Here is a 17,735-nt window from a genome sequence, read left to right on the forward strand (position 1 = left end):
GATGATGTAATTGAACTTGTATCTAAGTTTTACAGTGAGTTACGTTGCACCTCGGCCACATTTGGTGTGGATTCGATTGAAAAACTTGTCCCGCATGTGTCCAAACTTTTATCAAAACTTAATGACATTAGTAAGGAAAACAAAGAACTTGTCCAAGACCTAAATATTCTTCGTGAAGAAGTGTCTACTATCGAAAATAAGTTTTCTGGACTAAATAATAGTATCAAAGAAAAAGCACAAGAGTACAATGAGCTTGAAGATGACTGTAGCGAGAAAATTTCACGTTTGACAGAACAGTTAAAGAAAGTAAAGGAGGAAAACCGACAAATCAAGGCGAGTCGCAACCAATTAGAAGAGATTGATGTCGAGAGGCTTAAACTAGAGCACGAGGAGAAGGTGGAAGCGCTGTATGCTGAGCGTAGATGTCTGCTGACGACCATCGAGGTGCTGGAGGCTGACTTGCAGGCTCTGCGGTCTGAGGTGAGGACGATGTCGGCGCGAGAGAAGGAGAGCCAAGCTGCCGCCGATCTCTATACCGAACTGTCCCTAGCTGCCATAGACACTGTCGAGTCACATCCAACAACTACCTCTACTATTGACCCTCCAACAGTAATACCTTCATCCACCCCCACGAGGCCTCAGTGTTCGAATGACAGTAACAAGAAGCTCAAGAGGGTACTGCTTATAGGCGACTCACATCTTCGTCATGCCAGTAAGAAATGTGTTGACCGAGGTGCAATCTTAGAGTGTTGGCCTGGTGCAAAAATTGGACACATCAAGGAAAAATTGTTGACCTTTGTAAACTTAGACTTAAGCGTAGTTTATATTCATGTAGGATGTAACAACCTTAGGAGAGGCTACAGGGGAGGTCCAGGGTACAATGGAGGGCACGGAAAGCGAGAAGTCCTTCACAGCATGGCGGATCTGTTGTATACTGCCAAGACAAATTTTCAAAATTCTAAAATTGTTTTGAACAGCGTCCTAATTAGGCAAGACATTGGCTATAGAGCTCTCCACGACTTCAACTATCAGTTGGAGCTAATGTGCAATAACTTTGACGTTGAATTCGTGGAAGTTAATACTTGTGTTGGCAGGAGAGACCTCGCCCGAGACGGTACTCATTTGAACCGTAGAGGCACCTCACGACTCGGATCACTGATTTTAGAAGTGGCTTCGCGGTATCTGGATCAGCCAGCTCCGCAGTCTCTCTCGCATGACCATGGTAGAGTCGCGTCTGTTGCTCCTGCTCCTGCTCCTGGTGAGGTGACTGGGGTCGAGGCTGTTGGCGGTCATCATGGTGGCTCCAGCCAACATGGAGACCCGCCCTCGCCGAGGCTTTCGGGAAACTTGCTAGGAGGGGGGGCACCAGAGAACTCAAAGTCGCTCATTTAAACATGCGCTCTCTGAATACGGGGTTTTCAGAGATGTGCTCACTGGTGCGTGACTTTGACTTCGATGTTTTTGGAGTGTCAGAGACGTGGCTGTGCCCTGGAACACCATCAGAAGACTTCTCTATGCCTGGGTATCAGTTGTTGCGAGCTGATCGTAACACAAATGTAGAATGTGAAGAAGATCAAGGAGGTGGGGGTGTTGCCATCTATATCAAAGATGGTATACAATTTGAAAGTCACAGCTTTGAAGATAGTTTGAGTCCTGGCATAGAGGCACTTTGTATCATTTTGAAAATGAGTGGTGAGAGACTCGGGCTATGTGTGGCCTATCGACCGCCCAATGTGAGGCAGTCTTGCCTTGCTTCCTTGTTTCACTCTTTGTTTGTGGATCTTGCAGTCGAAGTGAACAATGTCATTTGTTTAGGGGACTTGAACGTTGATCTCATGTCGAAAAATAGTAACGAATATCAATATTACAGCCGACTCTTGAAAGAAGCATGTGCTGTACAACTAATTAATGAGCCAACGAGAGTAACAGCAACTTCAGCCACCTTGTTAGACCATATCATTGTGGACAGGTTGACTGAAGTCAAGAGGACCGGCATAGTGGATGCTTCGAGTATAACAGATCACAGAGGCATTAAGATAACAGATCATAAGTTAATTTATTGCATACTATGTACAAGTAGGAACAAACCTGAAGCCAAGTTAATAAAATATAGAGATTATAGAAATTTCGACATTAATCAAGTTGTAACTGAGATTGCCGCAATGGACTGGAACAGTATTAGGAACGAACAGGAAATAGATATTGTGGAAACATTGATTACGTCTAATATTAGAAAGATATTTGATGACAATGCACCAATAGTGTGCAAAAAAATTACAAAGAGGAAGGCTCCTTGGCGTAATGAAAATATTAAACGGTTGACAAAAGAGAAAAATAGACTGCGAAATCGTTATTGGAAAGATAGATGTGATGAGAATTGGGAAAGGTATAAGGGCGTTAGAAATAGGTTAAATAATATGATCTGGAGTGCGAAAAAGACATACTTTTCTGATAAACTATCGTCCTCAAAAGACCCAAAAGAATTTTGGACGTGCCTCAAAAGGAATGATATAATTGGCTCTAAGAGTAACTCAAGCATTCCACATGATCTGCAAGCTAATGAGATTAACGAATATTTTGTAAACATGGGAGCTGAGACCGATATTGATAAACAGCTTTGGGAATATTTTATGGATAATAAACGAGATGGCATTATAAATACCTTCAATTTTCAATATGTCAGTGAAAAAGAGGTTATGGATGTAATGAATGAGATCAAATCTAAAGCAGTGGGTAGCGATGAAATTTCAATTGAAATGATTAAAACTGTCAGTCCGTATGCGATAAAATCAATTACCCATCTGATAAATCTATCACTAGACAAGGGACAATTTCCTAAGTCCTGGAAAATTAGTATTATCCGACCATTACCCAAACTTACAGCCCCAAGAAAAGTCGAAGACCTAAGGCCAATCTCAATATTACCAGCTATGTCAAAGATATTAGAGAAGATAGCTATTCGCCAAATAGTCAGCTACATAAACACACAAAATATATTACCCAAACTTCAGTCTGGATTTAGACCTAACCATAGCACGTGTACAGCCCTGACGAACTTATTTAGTGATATGATTGACGCCAAAGACAAGGGTAAATATAGTTCTCTAGTTATGCTGGACTATTCAAAGGCATTTGATTCAATGAACCATGAGATGCTATTGGCCAAAATGAAATATTATGGCTTTGACGAAAATATTTTGAAATGGATAAGGTCATACTTAGACTCCAGGCTGCAAGTGACGCAGTTAGAGAGTGAAACATCAACCCCGCTTGTCAAAACCCAAGGAATTCCCCAAGGCAGCTGTCTTGGGCCTGTTCTGTTCAATTTGTACACGGCAGACCTTCCTAGCTGTGTGCAACATTGTACAGTTCATTTGTATGCCGATGACTCACAGCTGCACTTGTCTTATGAGCCATCCCAGATTAGAGCTTCACTCGATCTCATTAACTCTGATCTGAGAAAAATCCTTTTGTGGTCAGAAGCAAATGGGTTGAAACTCAATACTGGCAAGTGTACTGTGATGCATACGGCGCCACAAGACTTGGTGCAGTCCCTCAGCGAGAGAGGAGTGAGTGTTGTGCTCAACGGGGAATCTTTGACTTTGTGTGACAAGTCAAAGACTCTTGGCGTTGTGCTTGATAGCAGCCTCACCTTCTCTGACCATGTCACACATGCTTCGCAGCGCGCGTTAGGAAGGCTGAGAGGGCTGTACAGGTTTAGAAGTCTGCTGCCAGAATCTGCGAAGCTGCGCCTCATGCAGTCACTAGTCCTGTCGGTGTTTACATATTGTCTCCCTGCTTATGGAAACAGCATCTCTGGAGTAGACATGACCCGAATGCAGAAACTGCAAAATTCAGCTATTCGCTTCATATTTTGCCTCAAAAAATTTGAACATGTCTCTCCCTATAGAGCTGTAGCAGGGATGACAACAGTAGACACTGTTTGCAGGATCATGACGTGCTGCATGGTGCACAAGGCTCTTGTCTTACAGGAGCCACAGTACCTTCTTGAGAGGCTCTCTTTCCGGGAGGAGGTCTCTCAGCGCAGTACCCGCCATGGTGGTCTCCAGCTTCACTTTCCAAGAGTGAGGCTTGAGTTTGGGAGACGAAGCTTCTCGTACTTCGGTCCAAAACTGTACAACGACCTCCCCTCTGGCCTCAAAAAGTATTCTTTATCATCATTTAGAGTTAAGATCAAAGAATTGTGCACTGATGGTTAATTATTGTTACTCATATTGTCTTGTTTCTGTTTTGTTATTGCTCTATTTATTTGTTGTTAGTTTTATATTGTTTTTGACGAAAGTTGTTCTGAGAAGCAGTATTTGTACTGAGAAACGCTTAATAAATAAAGGCATTTTTATTTATTTTTATTTATTTAAAACCAGGCTACATTGTAATTTGGTCGCATGAAAAAAAGAATAATAAAATAATCGTGACGAAAAGAGTCATTTATGCTCTTCAAAGTATTATAAACTTGTAACTATTTAAAAATACAGGAATAGATTATCCCTTACTCTGTTCTTCAAGGTTCTATAGTCTACCGCCTCGTAGGCTGTACAACTTATGATCCTTCTTTACTTGTATCTCGCGGCCTTGGCTGTCTCCTGATCATAACTTCCGTGTCGTAACACTTCGGCCCAAGTAACACTTCGGCCCAGTAACATTTCGGCCCGAAACCCTCAGATGTGGCCTACGGTCCAACTCTCTACCTGCCCACTAGTAACACTTCGTCCCAACAAAATATTTGACAGGTTAGGTTAGGTTAGGTTAGGTTTGGTTAGGTTTGGTTAGGTTAGGTTAGGTTAGGTTAGGTTAGGTTAGGTAAGATTCCACCGATTCTCCGTCATGTGAGGTCAGAGGATGCAAGGGGTGACGGTTGGGCGACATTCCACCAGAGGGTGGCTGCAAAGTATACAGGTCGTGTACCTCTTACTACCTGAACTGCGTTCCTCAACCCTTGTCAATTTTTCGTCGGGCCGAAATGTTACTCCATTAGCTTATTTAATCATCTGTAAAAGCGAGTGGGACGAAGTGATACTGTTTTTCTAAGAAATTTGAGTTTGGCCGAAATGTTACTGGGCCGAAGTGTTACTACATCATAACTTCAACCAACAACTCCACTTGTGTCTTGGTCCGGTGCCAGCTATTCAATGAAACCTCTGGATAACTCGTTTAGAGCCAAGTTATGAATGAAACTGTTGAGTTCATTTATACATTGTTGTTTGGTTAGCATAAACAATATTATTTATGCTGCGGAAAAGTGCATACTAAACCGTTGGTAGAACTGTAATGTGTGTAACATAGAAATCTTTTGACATAGTTAGAGAAGAATGGAGATGATTCAAAAGCTTGTTAAGCTTGTGACAAATGAACGTGTTTAAATGTTACTGAAATATTTACTGCAAGATGATTTGGTTAAAAAAGAAACTGCTATTGACACAATATAGCGTTTTACCAAATTTAGAAAAACAAGTCTTTTCGGTGCTTTTGTCACATTATTGAATTAGATACCAAAGTATCAATCCATTTATCTAAATGGCAAGGTCATAAAATATTATGAAAGTGAACATAACATTCATAATATTTTGTGAGCTTGCCAATTAACATTAACACTGTTAGATTAAACATAATATTACTTTAAGTGAACATAACATAAACTAATATTATGTTTAATCTTACATTATTTTTTTCTTTCTTTCGTACCATAATGGTTGATGACAAAAAGGTGTTGTAATGGCAATAAGTTCCTCTTCCTGGTGATTAAAAGTTGTTAAACTAGAAAGAAAATTGTTATTCATAATAGCATTCTCTGTCTGTGGCTTTAATACTTTTTTCATTCTAAAAATGGCAAAATCTAAACATTGGATTTTCTAAATTATGATAGTGGCAAAGATAAAATAAATTAAAAGTCAGTGGATAATTCTTTATTTGAAGTTTAAATTTGTGATGGTTATTCAAGTGCTACCGATACACGATTACAAAAAAAATTGTTTCGAGTTGATTTGGGATCTTGGATCTGATCCCGTTTTGAGGTTAAAATGCCTAAAACAAACAAAGTAGTGCACAAACCGGACTGAGTGAGAAGTTTTTAATATTCTCCGGCTTTGGCTTGGAATTTATACTAATTTTTCTACAGGTATTTTCTCACCTGAGGACGGGATCGAATTTCAGATCCCAAAACGTCATGAAACTTTACTAATTGCGATAAAATACTTTCAATAATAAAATAACAAATCCTCCTCAAATGACATAGCTAAATTGATACAAACGCAAATAGAGTTTGCAATACGAGATATGCAAGTGCCTGCATTCTAGCGGCCCACTCTCAAAACAAAGCTGTGTTGCGTGTACAGCGTGTGAACTGAAGGCGCCAAATTGAGGTTATCTTTGAAGCAACAATCAACACAGATTTGTCTTCTTTTTAACTTTCCCAATCTAAGTCTAAACTTTCCGAAGTTGTTATCAGTTCTCACCAGGTGGTAAACCAATCGTTTGAAACGGAAAATCAATGAAACTGCTTATTTAAACTTTTAAATTAAACTTAGTTGCAATTTTGTTTCTATCCTAATTTAATTGCAAAAAGTATGTAATAATTTCCCGGCAGTACGCAAACTACTAAGACTTTGTTGATGATTTATATAATTTTAAATTTAGTTTTTGTTACATTAAGCTAATAATGTTTTTGTTGCTGGCCTGCGAGAGGCTCAGGTCGTCAAATTAACCAATGGCATATTATTATCCACGTCATAACAACAAACATATTTTGGTTTGTACATTTTTTTCAAACATTTGGTATTCTTTCTAAATAAATTTTATTGTCCTTGAGACTAACAATTTTACTTGGATTTGTGACATTTGACCAGATTCACTATTAAATATACGAAAACGCGTTGAAAAAACTATTGACACTTAACTATGTTAAAACGTTTAAAGCTAATTTACAAAAATCGTTTTAAAGCATATAATTTGCTACTTAACATTCACAAATTTGAAAACGTCGAATAAATTCCAACTAGATTCGTCGATGACGTCAGATCACCTGATCGGTATCAGCTGATTACATAAACAGCTGTAAGGTCGACAGCTGATCCGTCTGTCACCTTCACCCACTGGCGACCAACCCACTGTCAAGACGTTTTATTGCTTTATTTACATACTGTGAATGAAGTTGTCAACCTTCTGCGCCTCTCCTTTTTCAACGAAAACGAATTATACAATGACATTCTTTGCTTTCTGCCATTGACTTTGGAAACTGCAAGTAGGCTGACTATAATTAATTGTGAAATCTGAAGCATGAAAAGTGTTTTATATCCGGTTTTTTTATTGCACGGAAGTAGGTTCAATGTCAAAAGTCCTGTATTAATCAAATCATAAGAATTATTATATTATCATGTTTAATCGACTTATGCGTATAACCAACGATATATAACTTCGTCTTAGCGGTATTTAAATCTAATTTAAAATCTGAATAGGAAAAAAAATTGGCATTGCGATTTTATCATCTCTGCGGTTTTACACATATTCAAGACGTCTAGAAGGTGACATCCCATCTTTTTGGATCAGCTGTAGCAAATTTGTCATTCAAATAGATTGAACACTGCTGGATAAGCCAACAACCATAAAATATAGTAGATTTCCCATCCGATGTAAAAATTTGAAACAAAAAATGTGGTACAATCTGTGGAGATGGTCTACCAACTAATGACAATATTCCGTGTCATGTGATAAATCAATCAGCTGTTTGCATGGATTTTGATTAATATTCAACCAAATACACTAGTGCCCTCTGGTGAGGTAGTCTTGTATGTAATATATTTTCTTGGATTTTTACATTGTATGGGAACTCTACTCTGTGTATAGTCAATACTATAACAAAATTAGAATTTAATAACGAAAAGAATACTCTCTTAGCTTACCGATAATATTTTGATAGTTAATGTGACATACAATAGAATACAAAGTTTTAATTTGTGTTTTCCTCGATGAATACGACAGAAATCAGTAACATCATTTACAAATGTATACAAGTTTAACAAATGTGTGAATCTCTTTTATACTTCATAATCAAAAGGTAGGACTTGAGGTAAATCTATACTTGAGCTTGGTAGAGGTTGAAAATGAAGTGAAAATCACAACAATGCTTCAAAAATACTTTGTTAGGAGTCACTCTATTAGGTAACTCTGTTTCTGTTAACATTTAAATTCTGCGCTCGCTGACTCCAACTTGTGAAGGTTTCCGAGTTAACATCTCGTTCACGTAAACAGTTTCATGGTAATGACACGGAAATATGCACAAGACATCTCAACTCACAACCACCTTGAACTAAATACAACTACTTGCTTGTGGCCTGAAAACATTTCTGGAAACGAGCAATTTGGTGTATAATAAAATGGTTAGACCAAAATTATGTTTCAACTAATCGACTGAGTCTAGTAGGTGTAAAAATACGCACTTAGGAATATGTAAATAACTAGCTGTAACCCGCGGGCTTTGCCCCGTTTAACTTCTTAATTTTCAAGATTATCTCGTTCGCATGGCTCAATCACGTCCTGGTTGGAGCTCGTTCGCTGCGCTCACTTGCCTTCAGGTTAGCTCGTTCGCTACGCTAACTCGCCTCCAGGTTTAAGTTCGTTCGCTACGCTCACTCACCTTTTGGTTGCAAATTAGCTGTTGTCATAAATGTAAAAGAAATAATAGTGCTGCACCCTGTTGGTAATCCTTGTAACTTTAATGCTATTGAACATCATAGAACAGAACCAACTTGTTTAGTTGAAACAGCTGTTAAGATTCAAATAATTCTATTTCTCATAAGGTTAACATGGGAAACTCCAGAGCCACTGGGGCGGAGCCCGAAAGGATTTTTGAAATAAGAATATGCCTATATGTTAATCGGGAATGTGAGCTATCATCATGCCAAATTTCAGCCCAATCCGACCAGTATTTTTCGCGTTCACTTGTCACAAACATACATCCATACATCCATACATCCATATATCCAAACTTTCTCATTTATAATATTAGTAGGATTTAAAGTATCGTATGGCTGGATAAAACTAAAAGTTAAATCGACGAAAAACATATTTTTTTTAGGGATGACTAATTTTGTAACAGAGTCAACAACTGTTATTTAAGTTCACAAAAAAATAGTGACAAATAAACATTGATTCGACAACACTGAATAAAATGTTCGTCATACTTTTCATCTCAGAATTAATCTTATGAAAATTATAGTGATTATACATACGAAATGGAAATTGTAGAACTCCATAATCTCACCTGAAAACAGAAACAAATGAAAATTAGTGATCAATGATGGACGTTCATGCGGTAAAAAAATATCTATTATTCAATTCATATTAACATAGTTGTTGTGATGGAGACGCCATCTAGGTGCGTATTTTAACCCAAATGAATGAAGGATGAGTGTAGAATGGTGTTGGATGTGTTGTGTAGCTTTGTTACTAAGATCAGCTGTTTCATCAGCCAGGGACGTTTATTTAAGGCCCAATGATCAGAGACAGCTGGGTCCAGTTTGGAACAATCAAAAAGCTACCGACTTGACTCAGGATCGAACAGGGGAACCTTTGATTTTTAGACGTTTATTCGTCTAACAGGGGTCTCAATTGTAAAATTTATATTACTGGTTAAATAATTACGACCTATCTACTACAACGTGATCCCTGTCCCCTGTAAACAAATCAGCTGTAAGTCCAACATAAAATTATTGATTCTCAATCGTACACATCGTCTGGTATTCCATAAGAACAAAGTTTGTTGTTCAGTTATATTTTAACACAACAACAGTTAATTATGTGTTAAGCCTAAGAATAGTATGTGGGAGGTCCTACTAGTAGTTATGAATGCAAATATGTCTGTTCAAGTGATTAAGAGCGTGTAGTGGAACTAAACATAGTCAGCATTAAAGTGTCATGCTGCATTGCCATCATGCCGCCATACAGCGATGCCATGCCATCATGCCACCATACAGCCATGCCATGCCATCATGCCACCATACAGCCATGCCATGCCATCATGCCACCATACAGCCATGCCATCATTGCCATCATGCCACCATACAGCCATGCCATGCCATCATGCCACCATACAGCCATGCCATCATTGCCATCATGCCACCATACAGCGATGCCATGCCATCATGCCACCATACAGCCATGCCATGCCATCATGCCACCATACAGCCATGCCATGCCATCATGCCACCATACAGCCATGCCATCATTGCCATCATGCCACCATACAGCCATGCCATGCCATCATGCCACCATACAGCCATGCCATCATGCCACCATACAGCCATGCCATCATGCCACCATACAGCCATGCCATCATGCCACCATACAGCCATGCCATCATGCCACCATACAGCCATGCCATCATTCCATCATGCCGCCATACAGCCATGCCGTCATGCTTTCATGTAGTAATGTTGGAGGGAGGTAGTGTGATGTGTACGTATAAATAAATGTATAAATAAATGTATTTAAGTAAAGTAACTACAAACACGATACTAAAAAAATACTCTTTTCTACTGTATATATTGCATATAATTCGAATGGATCAACCTGAGGAAATGCAAATGGAGATTTAAAATAGAGAGCGCAGTTTGTTTAATGTTTGATTATTATTATTATTATTCAATCAACTAAAACTAATTGGCTAGTTTTCCTATCATGATTTTAAATCTAGGGTTTTTTGTAGTTTGTATTTCATATTATTTAACAACAAACGAGCATCTCATAATACTAAAAACATGTTTTATTTCAAATAACTTAAAAATCATACCAATATACGTTTTTAAACTATGTCGTCGAGTATGATTCATCACGCTATCAGAAAAATGAATTTCTTCGAGGAATCAATGCAATTATATATATAAAATGTTAACGAAATTAACAATTTTTTATTTAAAATTATAAAAAAATGGGAGAACAATGAGGTGCCGCTGAGGCGAAATTCACCTTCGGGGGAGTGTAACACCGTGTGTACTCCCAGCGATGGTTACGGGATGTTAGTATGGCGGTGATCGTAATCACCACCGTCACCTAGCGGCTTCGGTCCTCCCTTATCAGCTGTAGTTCCGCTCCGGTATATATGCCGCGGCGAGTACACAACTTTCCTGCGAGAACCAACTACTTCAAAACGTTCTACAAGTGGCGTTTGGTTAGTTAGAGTGTTGAAATTTTGATATTATCTTCATATATGTTCGTTTAATCAAGATTTGTAGAAAAAAATCGTAACGTTGTTAAATTTAAGTTTTATGCTATTTTTTGTACAAATTCTATTATTAAGGCGAAAAAGTAACAGTGTAACCATTGGAGGTTTAGGAACTTTGTGTTTTAGAGATAACAAAGACAAAATTATTATTATTTTTTTTATAAAAATAGGAAAAAATATTAATCACATATTTTAAATTAGTATATGGCCATAGAAAGGAGACCAATTAAAAAAAAAAATACTAAACGTCCTTTATATTATAAATGACTTCAAAATATAAACGTACCTAATTTTTACAATTAATTTTGTATGGCATACGGTGTGGCCCATGAATGGTGTGGCGTGATCGAGCGCTGCAGTTTGCTGCTACCTAGCGGCGACCTTGCGAACTACTTGGGCAAGGACGATCAGCTGATGTCGGTAGTGCAGATCAATGCTGCAATACTATGGACTATTCACTACAAACTAATGAGTTTATGGAACTTAGTCTGCTTAATAATTATAATTAGTATGTTATTTGTAGTCTTATAGTATTAATTCATTGTCAATGCTCAAATTATTGTCAATACTGTATCTTTTAACATTGCAATAAAATTTATGTTATGAGTAAACATTTTTATCCAAGCATGATCCCATGCCAAATATGCAGCCAGCCTGGGTACTCAGTGTTATAGATAATCTTCTACTTTCCGCCAAACGAGTAAGAAAATCTTATAACCACCGTGCTTAGGAAACCCCTCAAATTTAAAGTAGGCCTACATCGGGGCAAGGCCCACGATTTCACGTTTGAGACTAAGATAAACGCATCGATTATAATAAATATTTTTAAGAATAGTAAATGTGCAATTTTCTATAGAGCCAGACACGTTAAAATAATTTAAAATATCTTTTACGAGAGGATCTAAAATCGGTCACAAAACTGTTATTTTATATTCTATGTCAAAAACATTAAAATATTTATATTTGAATGTTTGGTGATTAAATTTAATCAATTATTCCATTGACCATAATTATATAACACATAAAAAGCATAAAATATAAGTTTAACTCCTTCTTCGATATCCCCACGTGATTCATTTGTGTAGTAATCTTTAAGTTCAGTTCAGACCCACCCGCTTTGACTATTAAATATATTCTCACATACTCTGTATCATTCTGTTACAAAGAACAACAAATACGAAATTATAATATTTAGTTCATATGCAGTTCTGGTACTGTTTTAGCGTCAGAGTCATCCCTGTCCTGATGCGTGGGCTAAAAATATTGAGGCATTTGGTTTCAATAATCCTTTGAGAATGGCTCCACTTGGCTGGAGGGAAAACAAAAATAACGCGGCGTGATTAATAGATAATGAAACGGTGACCAATAAAAGTTATATTTTACAGTTTTAGCTGCAGTACATGGGACGTCAATTTGGATTAGTAAATCTAATTTAAATTAGTAAATATAATTCCATAATGCTAACCATGTCTCCATCCAACAATAGACCATGATGCACTAATCTTTTGAAATTATTTTATTATTTGTACCCAGTATTATTTTAGGTGTCAATTTGTCAGCGGTTATTTAGATGAAAGTGCTAAATGGCAGAAGATTAACTCGAAAATCATTCAGGGGTTTGGTGAAACCATTTTATACACGGAAAAATATAGTTACGCGTATTCAATTTAGTAAAACATACAATGTGGTAACATGATGAAAAACACAAATGAATTCGGATAGTTACAAGTTTTCCATTCCGAAAAGGGTTTGTATCGGAATTATCTCATCTGAAAAATTCTCAAATGATATCTTCAACTCCTGTTTATTCAAATTCTCAAATGATATCTTCAACTCCTGTTTATTCTTCTTTATCCTAGGGACGATAATAATTAATTACTTTAGCCCAGCAACTCAAACAAACTTAACCAAGACCAAAAAACTCCTAATATAAATAAACTTCAGACGATTCAATTAGATGAAAATGTGACTTGCGACACCCATTTGGTATATATCTAAAACCAAAACAACGAATTGTAAAATCTAACACTAATAGAATCTTCCAGATTCCTACGTGAGGCAATTTCACAACTTGCCCTTGACTTTTTAGCTCCATTCACGGGTTTTTTCACCGCGGATATGCCGAGGATGTTTTGTAGCTAACAATAACATCGGGTGTTTTGTACCTATTGTTGCTCGCGGCGCGGCAGAGAATGTTTACAAAACAGGTTTAGGCTACATTAGCCAGAGATGCGTCTAGAAACATAGCTGGGTTGAAAGGTGAAGAGAATTGTAGGTACTTTGGTATTATACCGAACACACCTAAATTGGGTTACGTTACTAAACATAGGTTAGGTTAGGATAAGATAACCGGAAGATAACCTATATCTAAACCTATCCTATCCTATCCTAACCTAACCTAACCTAACCTAACCTAACCTATCCTAACCTAACCTAATCTAAATTGGGTTATGTTACCACACCTAGGTTAGGTTAGGTTAGGATAAGATAACAGGAAGATAACCTATATCTAACCTATCCTAACCTAACCTAACCTAACCTAACCTAACCTAACCTAACCTAACCTAACCTAACCTAACCTAACCTAACCTAAGGGTAACCAATTGTGTGGGCTGTATAAAATACCGAAATTTTTATTTGACTGAAAATACGTACTGGTTTATGGGTAGTAGATATAATTAGATTCATACAAAGTCAACACAAGGAAGTGTAGGAATTATGTTAAGGTTATTACAGGATGAGGGGATAGATTTGTTTCTGAAAAGGATCTGCTGATGTATAGTCATGATCAGTCGGATTATCAAGGTATATTTTCGACAATTAGCTTGGTCTATTTTCGAACTAACAAAGTTTACTTATATCAGATTTGAACCGGTGACCTTCCCACCACAAGGCGAACACTACATATACTTAGATTACCAGCTGCATAAACTTATTTACCAAAGGGATTAGATTTGCATTATGTATACTTCTCATCCTATTTCAAAATCAAAACCCATTTTTATATGCGTTTTATTGCGTTTGATTTTAACGTTTGAGGTCAACTAAATCTTCGTGTGTTATTTTAGGGTCTATTTTTTCATTTTTTTTTACCTTTTTTACCGAATTAAAGGAGAATCAATAGTTTGTAAACATTAGTTTATTTTATTTTGATCAGGTAATTTTAAAATAACCGTAAAACGCCCTCTAATGAATGGGTCAGTGTGCCTTAAAATTATCTTTAGTCAATCTATAACAAAATTTGGGTTATTAAGAAGTATATTTAGTCAATGATGAAGGTTAAATTATATTTTTATAAGTTTCCAAAAAAATCTTGGAAATACAACACGAAAAACGTTCAAAGTCAAATGTAAGACATTCAAATAATGACCAGAAACTCTAGACAAATCAAAATTCATAAACAGCACAATATTTTTGGTTTAGTAAAATATTTGTTTCTTTTCACAAAATATGATTTTTTCAATTACAAACCTACCTGAATTAGTACTTAAACTTTGAAAGCGGGATTAAATTACACTATTCTCAAAAACAAACACACACTAAATGAAGCAAAAACATGTGCACATTTGGTACTTCATTTCATTTACCTGTATTTTCAAGCATATTTCAGTGTTATAAACAGACCGAACAAAATTAAAATTCACTTAGTAACAATCATAAAAGGATATACTGTAGTGTATAATTTATTACTGCATACTATAAATAGCATAATTGAAACAAAACTGCAAAAATGCAGTGAAAGAATTACAAAAATCTTTAACAATTACCATAAACGAGTTACACTGTAAAGAGGTTAGATTTCCCACAGCCTTCTAAACGGACAATTTCCACAACAATGCCTCCTTAATTCCCATCCGGTGTTGACATTTTCTCAAAACAGCTGACGAGCTGAGACGAATCCCGCCCTCAGCGGCGAAGTTAAACTGTCAAAAGATTAAAGAACCGCTGATTGCCGAAAATAATTGGAAATTTAGGTTACCAATTCAAAACTCCGACATTAAGTAATTTAGCCATAAATTCCACCTTTGATCCCACAATGAAACTTTGATGCTGGACAACAGTTGCTAAGGATTGGGACAAAATTGCACGAGTTGGTCAACTTGTTTCCATTAATAATGTTACTTGAACAACACTTTTCGTTGTCGAATTTATGACACGCCCCTGGTATGGACAATGGACACTTTAATTCTCAGTACTTTGGGAACATCACTTATTAATATTACGATTTGAGTAGTCTTGTTAGTGTAAGGATCGCTTAAACAATTTTGTAATGAATAGCTGAAGGGGTTTGTAGATTGAAAATAAATATACATCATCTTTAACATCTTTTACCTACGACCGTTTTAAGCTAGTCTTTTATGTTAAGTTTTTAGTAAAGAAAAGATGCACTTGTGTTTTTGCATTGTGTTTTTACTTTACAACAATAGTAACCGACCGATGAGGTTGAAGGATTGAGAGAAAAGAAGTAAAATTCGAATGCTTCGAACATCAACTTTATCAGCTGTTAAGACCAATTTAATTGTTAATGAGTGGATGCATCACTATCAGTGGCAATGAGAGGTTATAAACGAACATAACCTCTAGTAGTTATCAGTGCGGTAGTGATTAAAAACCGGTCGTAGTACTCAATTTGACTTATTTGCTCAATTTGACTTAGTGACTACAACTTCATATTTTGTCCAGTTCTGTCCTTAGTCCAAAATACAACTTTTGGTAAATATTTTGGACACGCTATATGAGTTTGGCCTCTATGTGCCGTATGATATACAAGGGCGGCAATTGCATGTTGGCTGTAGAGATCATTAACAACTTCGGCTAAGTGTATTAATACGTTCCGTGCTAGGGGGAGCGTGTGCCGGTAGACAGTATATCTACCTGAATGTATCTACTATAGTGAGAAACCCCCTTATGTTAGCCAAGACCAAGGCCAAGATAACCTGTTGAATGTGAGGTTAAACCGTTGACTTTGGATACTGCGAGAGTAGACTTCTTGTGAATAATATTACACCTATTTTGAAGTGATTGATGTTCGGTTATGGTTTGAGTGCGCTGATGGCGACTGAATATTTTGTTCTCTTTTTCTGAGGAATATAATAGTTTGTAATTTTAAAGGCTGACTGAAACTACCGGAAGTTTTTTAATTTGTTTTTGTGTCAGTTACAACTTGTATTACAATAACATGTTTGTAAACTCCCGTTTAAGAGGTGTCCTATTTGCTGTACATTTTTGGGTACACTTGTCAGATGACCTTTACTTATAGAAACCAATTTCAGTTAGGTGAGGTCCAATTTCATTCATGCAGGTTTCTATAATGTTCTTAAATTCTTCCATTAAACGCTCAATCTACTGTTGAAATATATATCCCTTATTTCAGTAACAATACAATACACACTCTGTATATTGAAAGAAATCATTTTGGAACAGTAGAAAGTAAACTTGTCGTAAAATAGCAACTACGTTTTATGTGTGTTTTAGTACTTGGTTATGATCATTAATGACTTAATGTTCCTACTAACTTTAAGGCCGGGGCCACACGACGCGGATCATCCGCGCGGATGGACCACGCGGATGATCCGCGTGGTCCGACAACACATTGAATCAAATGAGAGTGGCCACACGGGGCGATCCTAAGCCGCCTGGGCGGATTGTCCGCGCCATGTCGCGGATTGTCCGCGCGATCATAAGCCGCGTTGGAGGGGATGACACACGTAGTCTTATGAGAGTGGCCACACGATACGGATTGTCCGCGCGGTTGGAGCTCATTTTCAAGCATTTGTAGTGGTTTGTTTTTAGTTTGTGCTTGTGTATTTTGGTTTATAGGTGTAAAATGTTCGATACAGACAAATCAATAGAACATGTTAAAGATAATGTGGGATTTCTCATGTTGTACATTTCTCATGAGTATATCTTCCTTAGTTATATGCGGTCAAAGCAATTGAAGTAGCTCGTCAAACGATGCTATCTACATGCGATAGTAACAAAAAAAGACTCCGAACTATGGTTTCGCATGTGCTCGTAAAAGGTTTGGAACACAAATGGTTTATCGGTTATGAAATGATGGACCCAATGATTTCGGTTTGCCTTAGGCTCTAACTCACCACACGCTTCTAATGCACAAACTAACATACGTGTTTCTTCCATGACTACAACGAGAACGAGTGAATTAAACCATGTTAGAATCTCAGTACGTAGGCTGGGAAACCTCAACAGGAAGCGGTTCATCCGCTCCGTGTGGCCGGGACATCGTCGCGCGGCTTATGATCGTACGATCATAAGCCGCGCGGACGATCCGCCACGTGTGGCCCCGGCCTAAAGCTAGGCGCCCACCGGGCAACTCAGCGGGTGACGCGGCGCGGCGCGGCGCCGTTGAAAAAAGTTGCCACGTATCCGTGCCATGTTATCTTATGGACTGACGCCCACCTAGCAACCCAGCGGGTGGCGCAACGCGGCGTGGAAAAAAAACTTCTTCTCGAATCCGGCAGTGAGAATTCCGTGGAGA

The 17,735-nt window shown here is 37.5% G+C and overlaps 2 protein-coding genes across 2 annotated transcripts; both read left to right on the forward strand.

The window, feature by feature from the left end:
• Positions 1–1,394: 1,394 nt before the first annotated feature.
• LOC128995728 (uncharacterized) lies at positions 1,395–4,220 on the forward strand. Its single transcript, XM_054420747.1, has 2 exons — positions 1,395–2,010; positions 3,046–4,220. The coding sequence occupies exons 1-2, from the start codon at positions 1,395–1,397 to the stop codon at positions 4,218–4,220; spliced, it is 1,791 nt and encodes a 596-aa protein (XP_054276722.1).
• Positions 4,221–9,975: 5,755 nt separating this feature from the next.
• Positions 9,976–10,443, forward strand: LOC128995729 (cornifin-B-like). The gene has a single exon (XM_054420748.1). It carries the CDS (start codon positions 9,976–9,978, stop codon positions 10,441–10,443), a length of 468 nt encoding a protein of 155 aa, XP_054276723.1.
• The last annotated feature ends 7,292 nt before the right edge of the window (positions 10,444–17,735 follow it).

The sequence above is a fragment of the Macrosteles quadrilineatus genome, unplaced genomic scaffold (genome assembly GCF_028750875.1).
Source record: "Macrosteles quadrilineatus isolate MER2022 unplaced genomic scaffold, UCM_ALF_1.0 Scaffold_5__1_contigs__length_97177068, whole genome shotgun sequence".
In the NCBI taxonomy this organism is placed as follows: Eukaryota; Metazoa; Arthropoda; class Insecta; order Hemiptera; family Cicadellidae; genus Macrosteles; species Macrosteles quadrilineatus.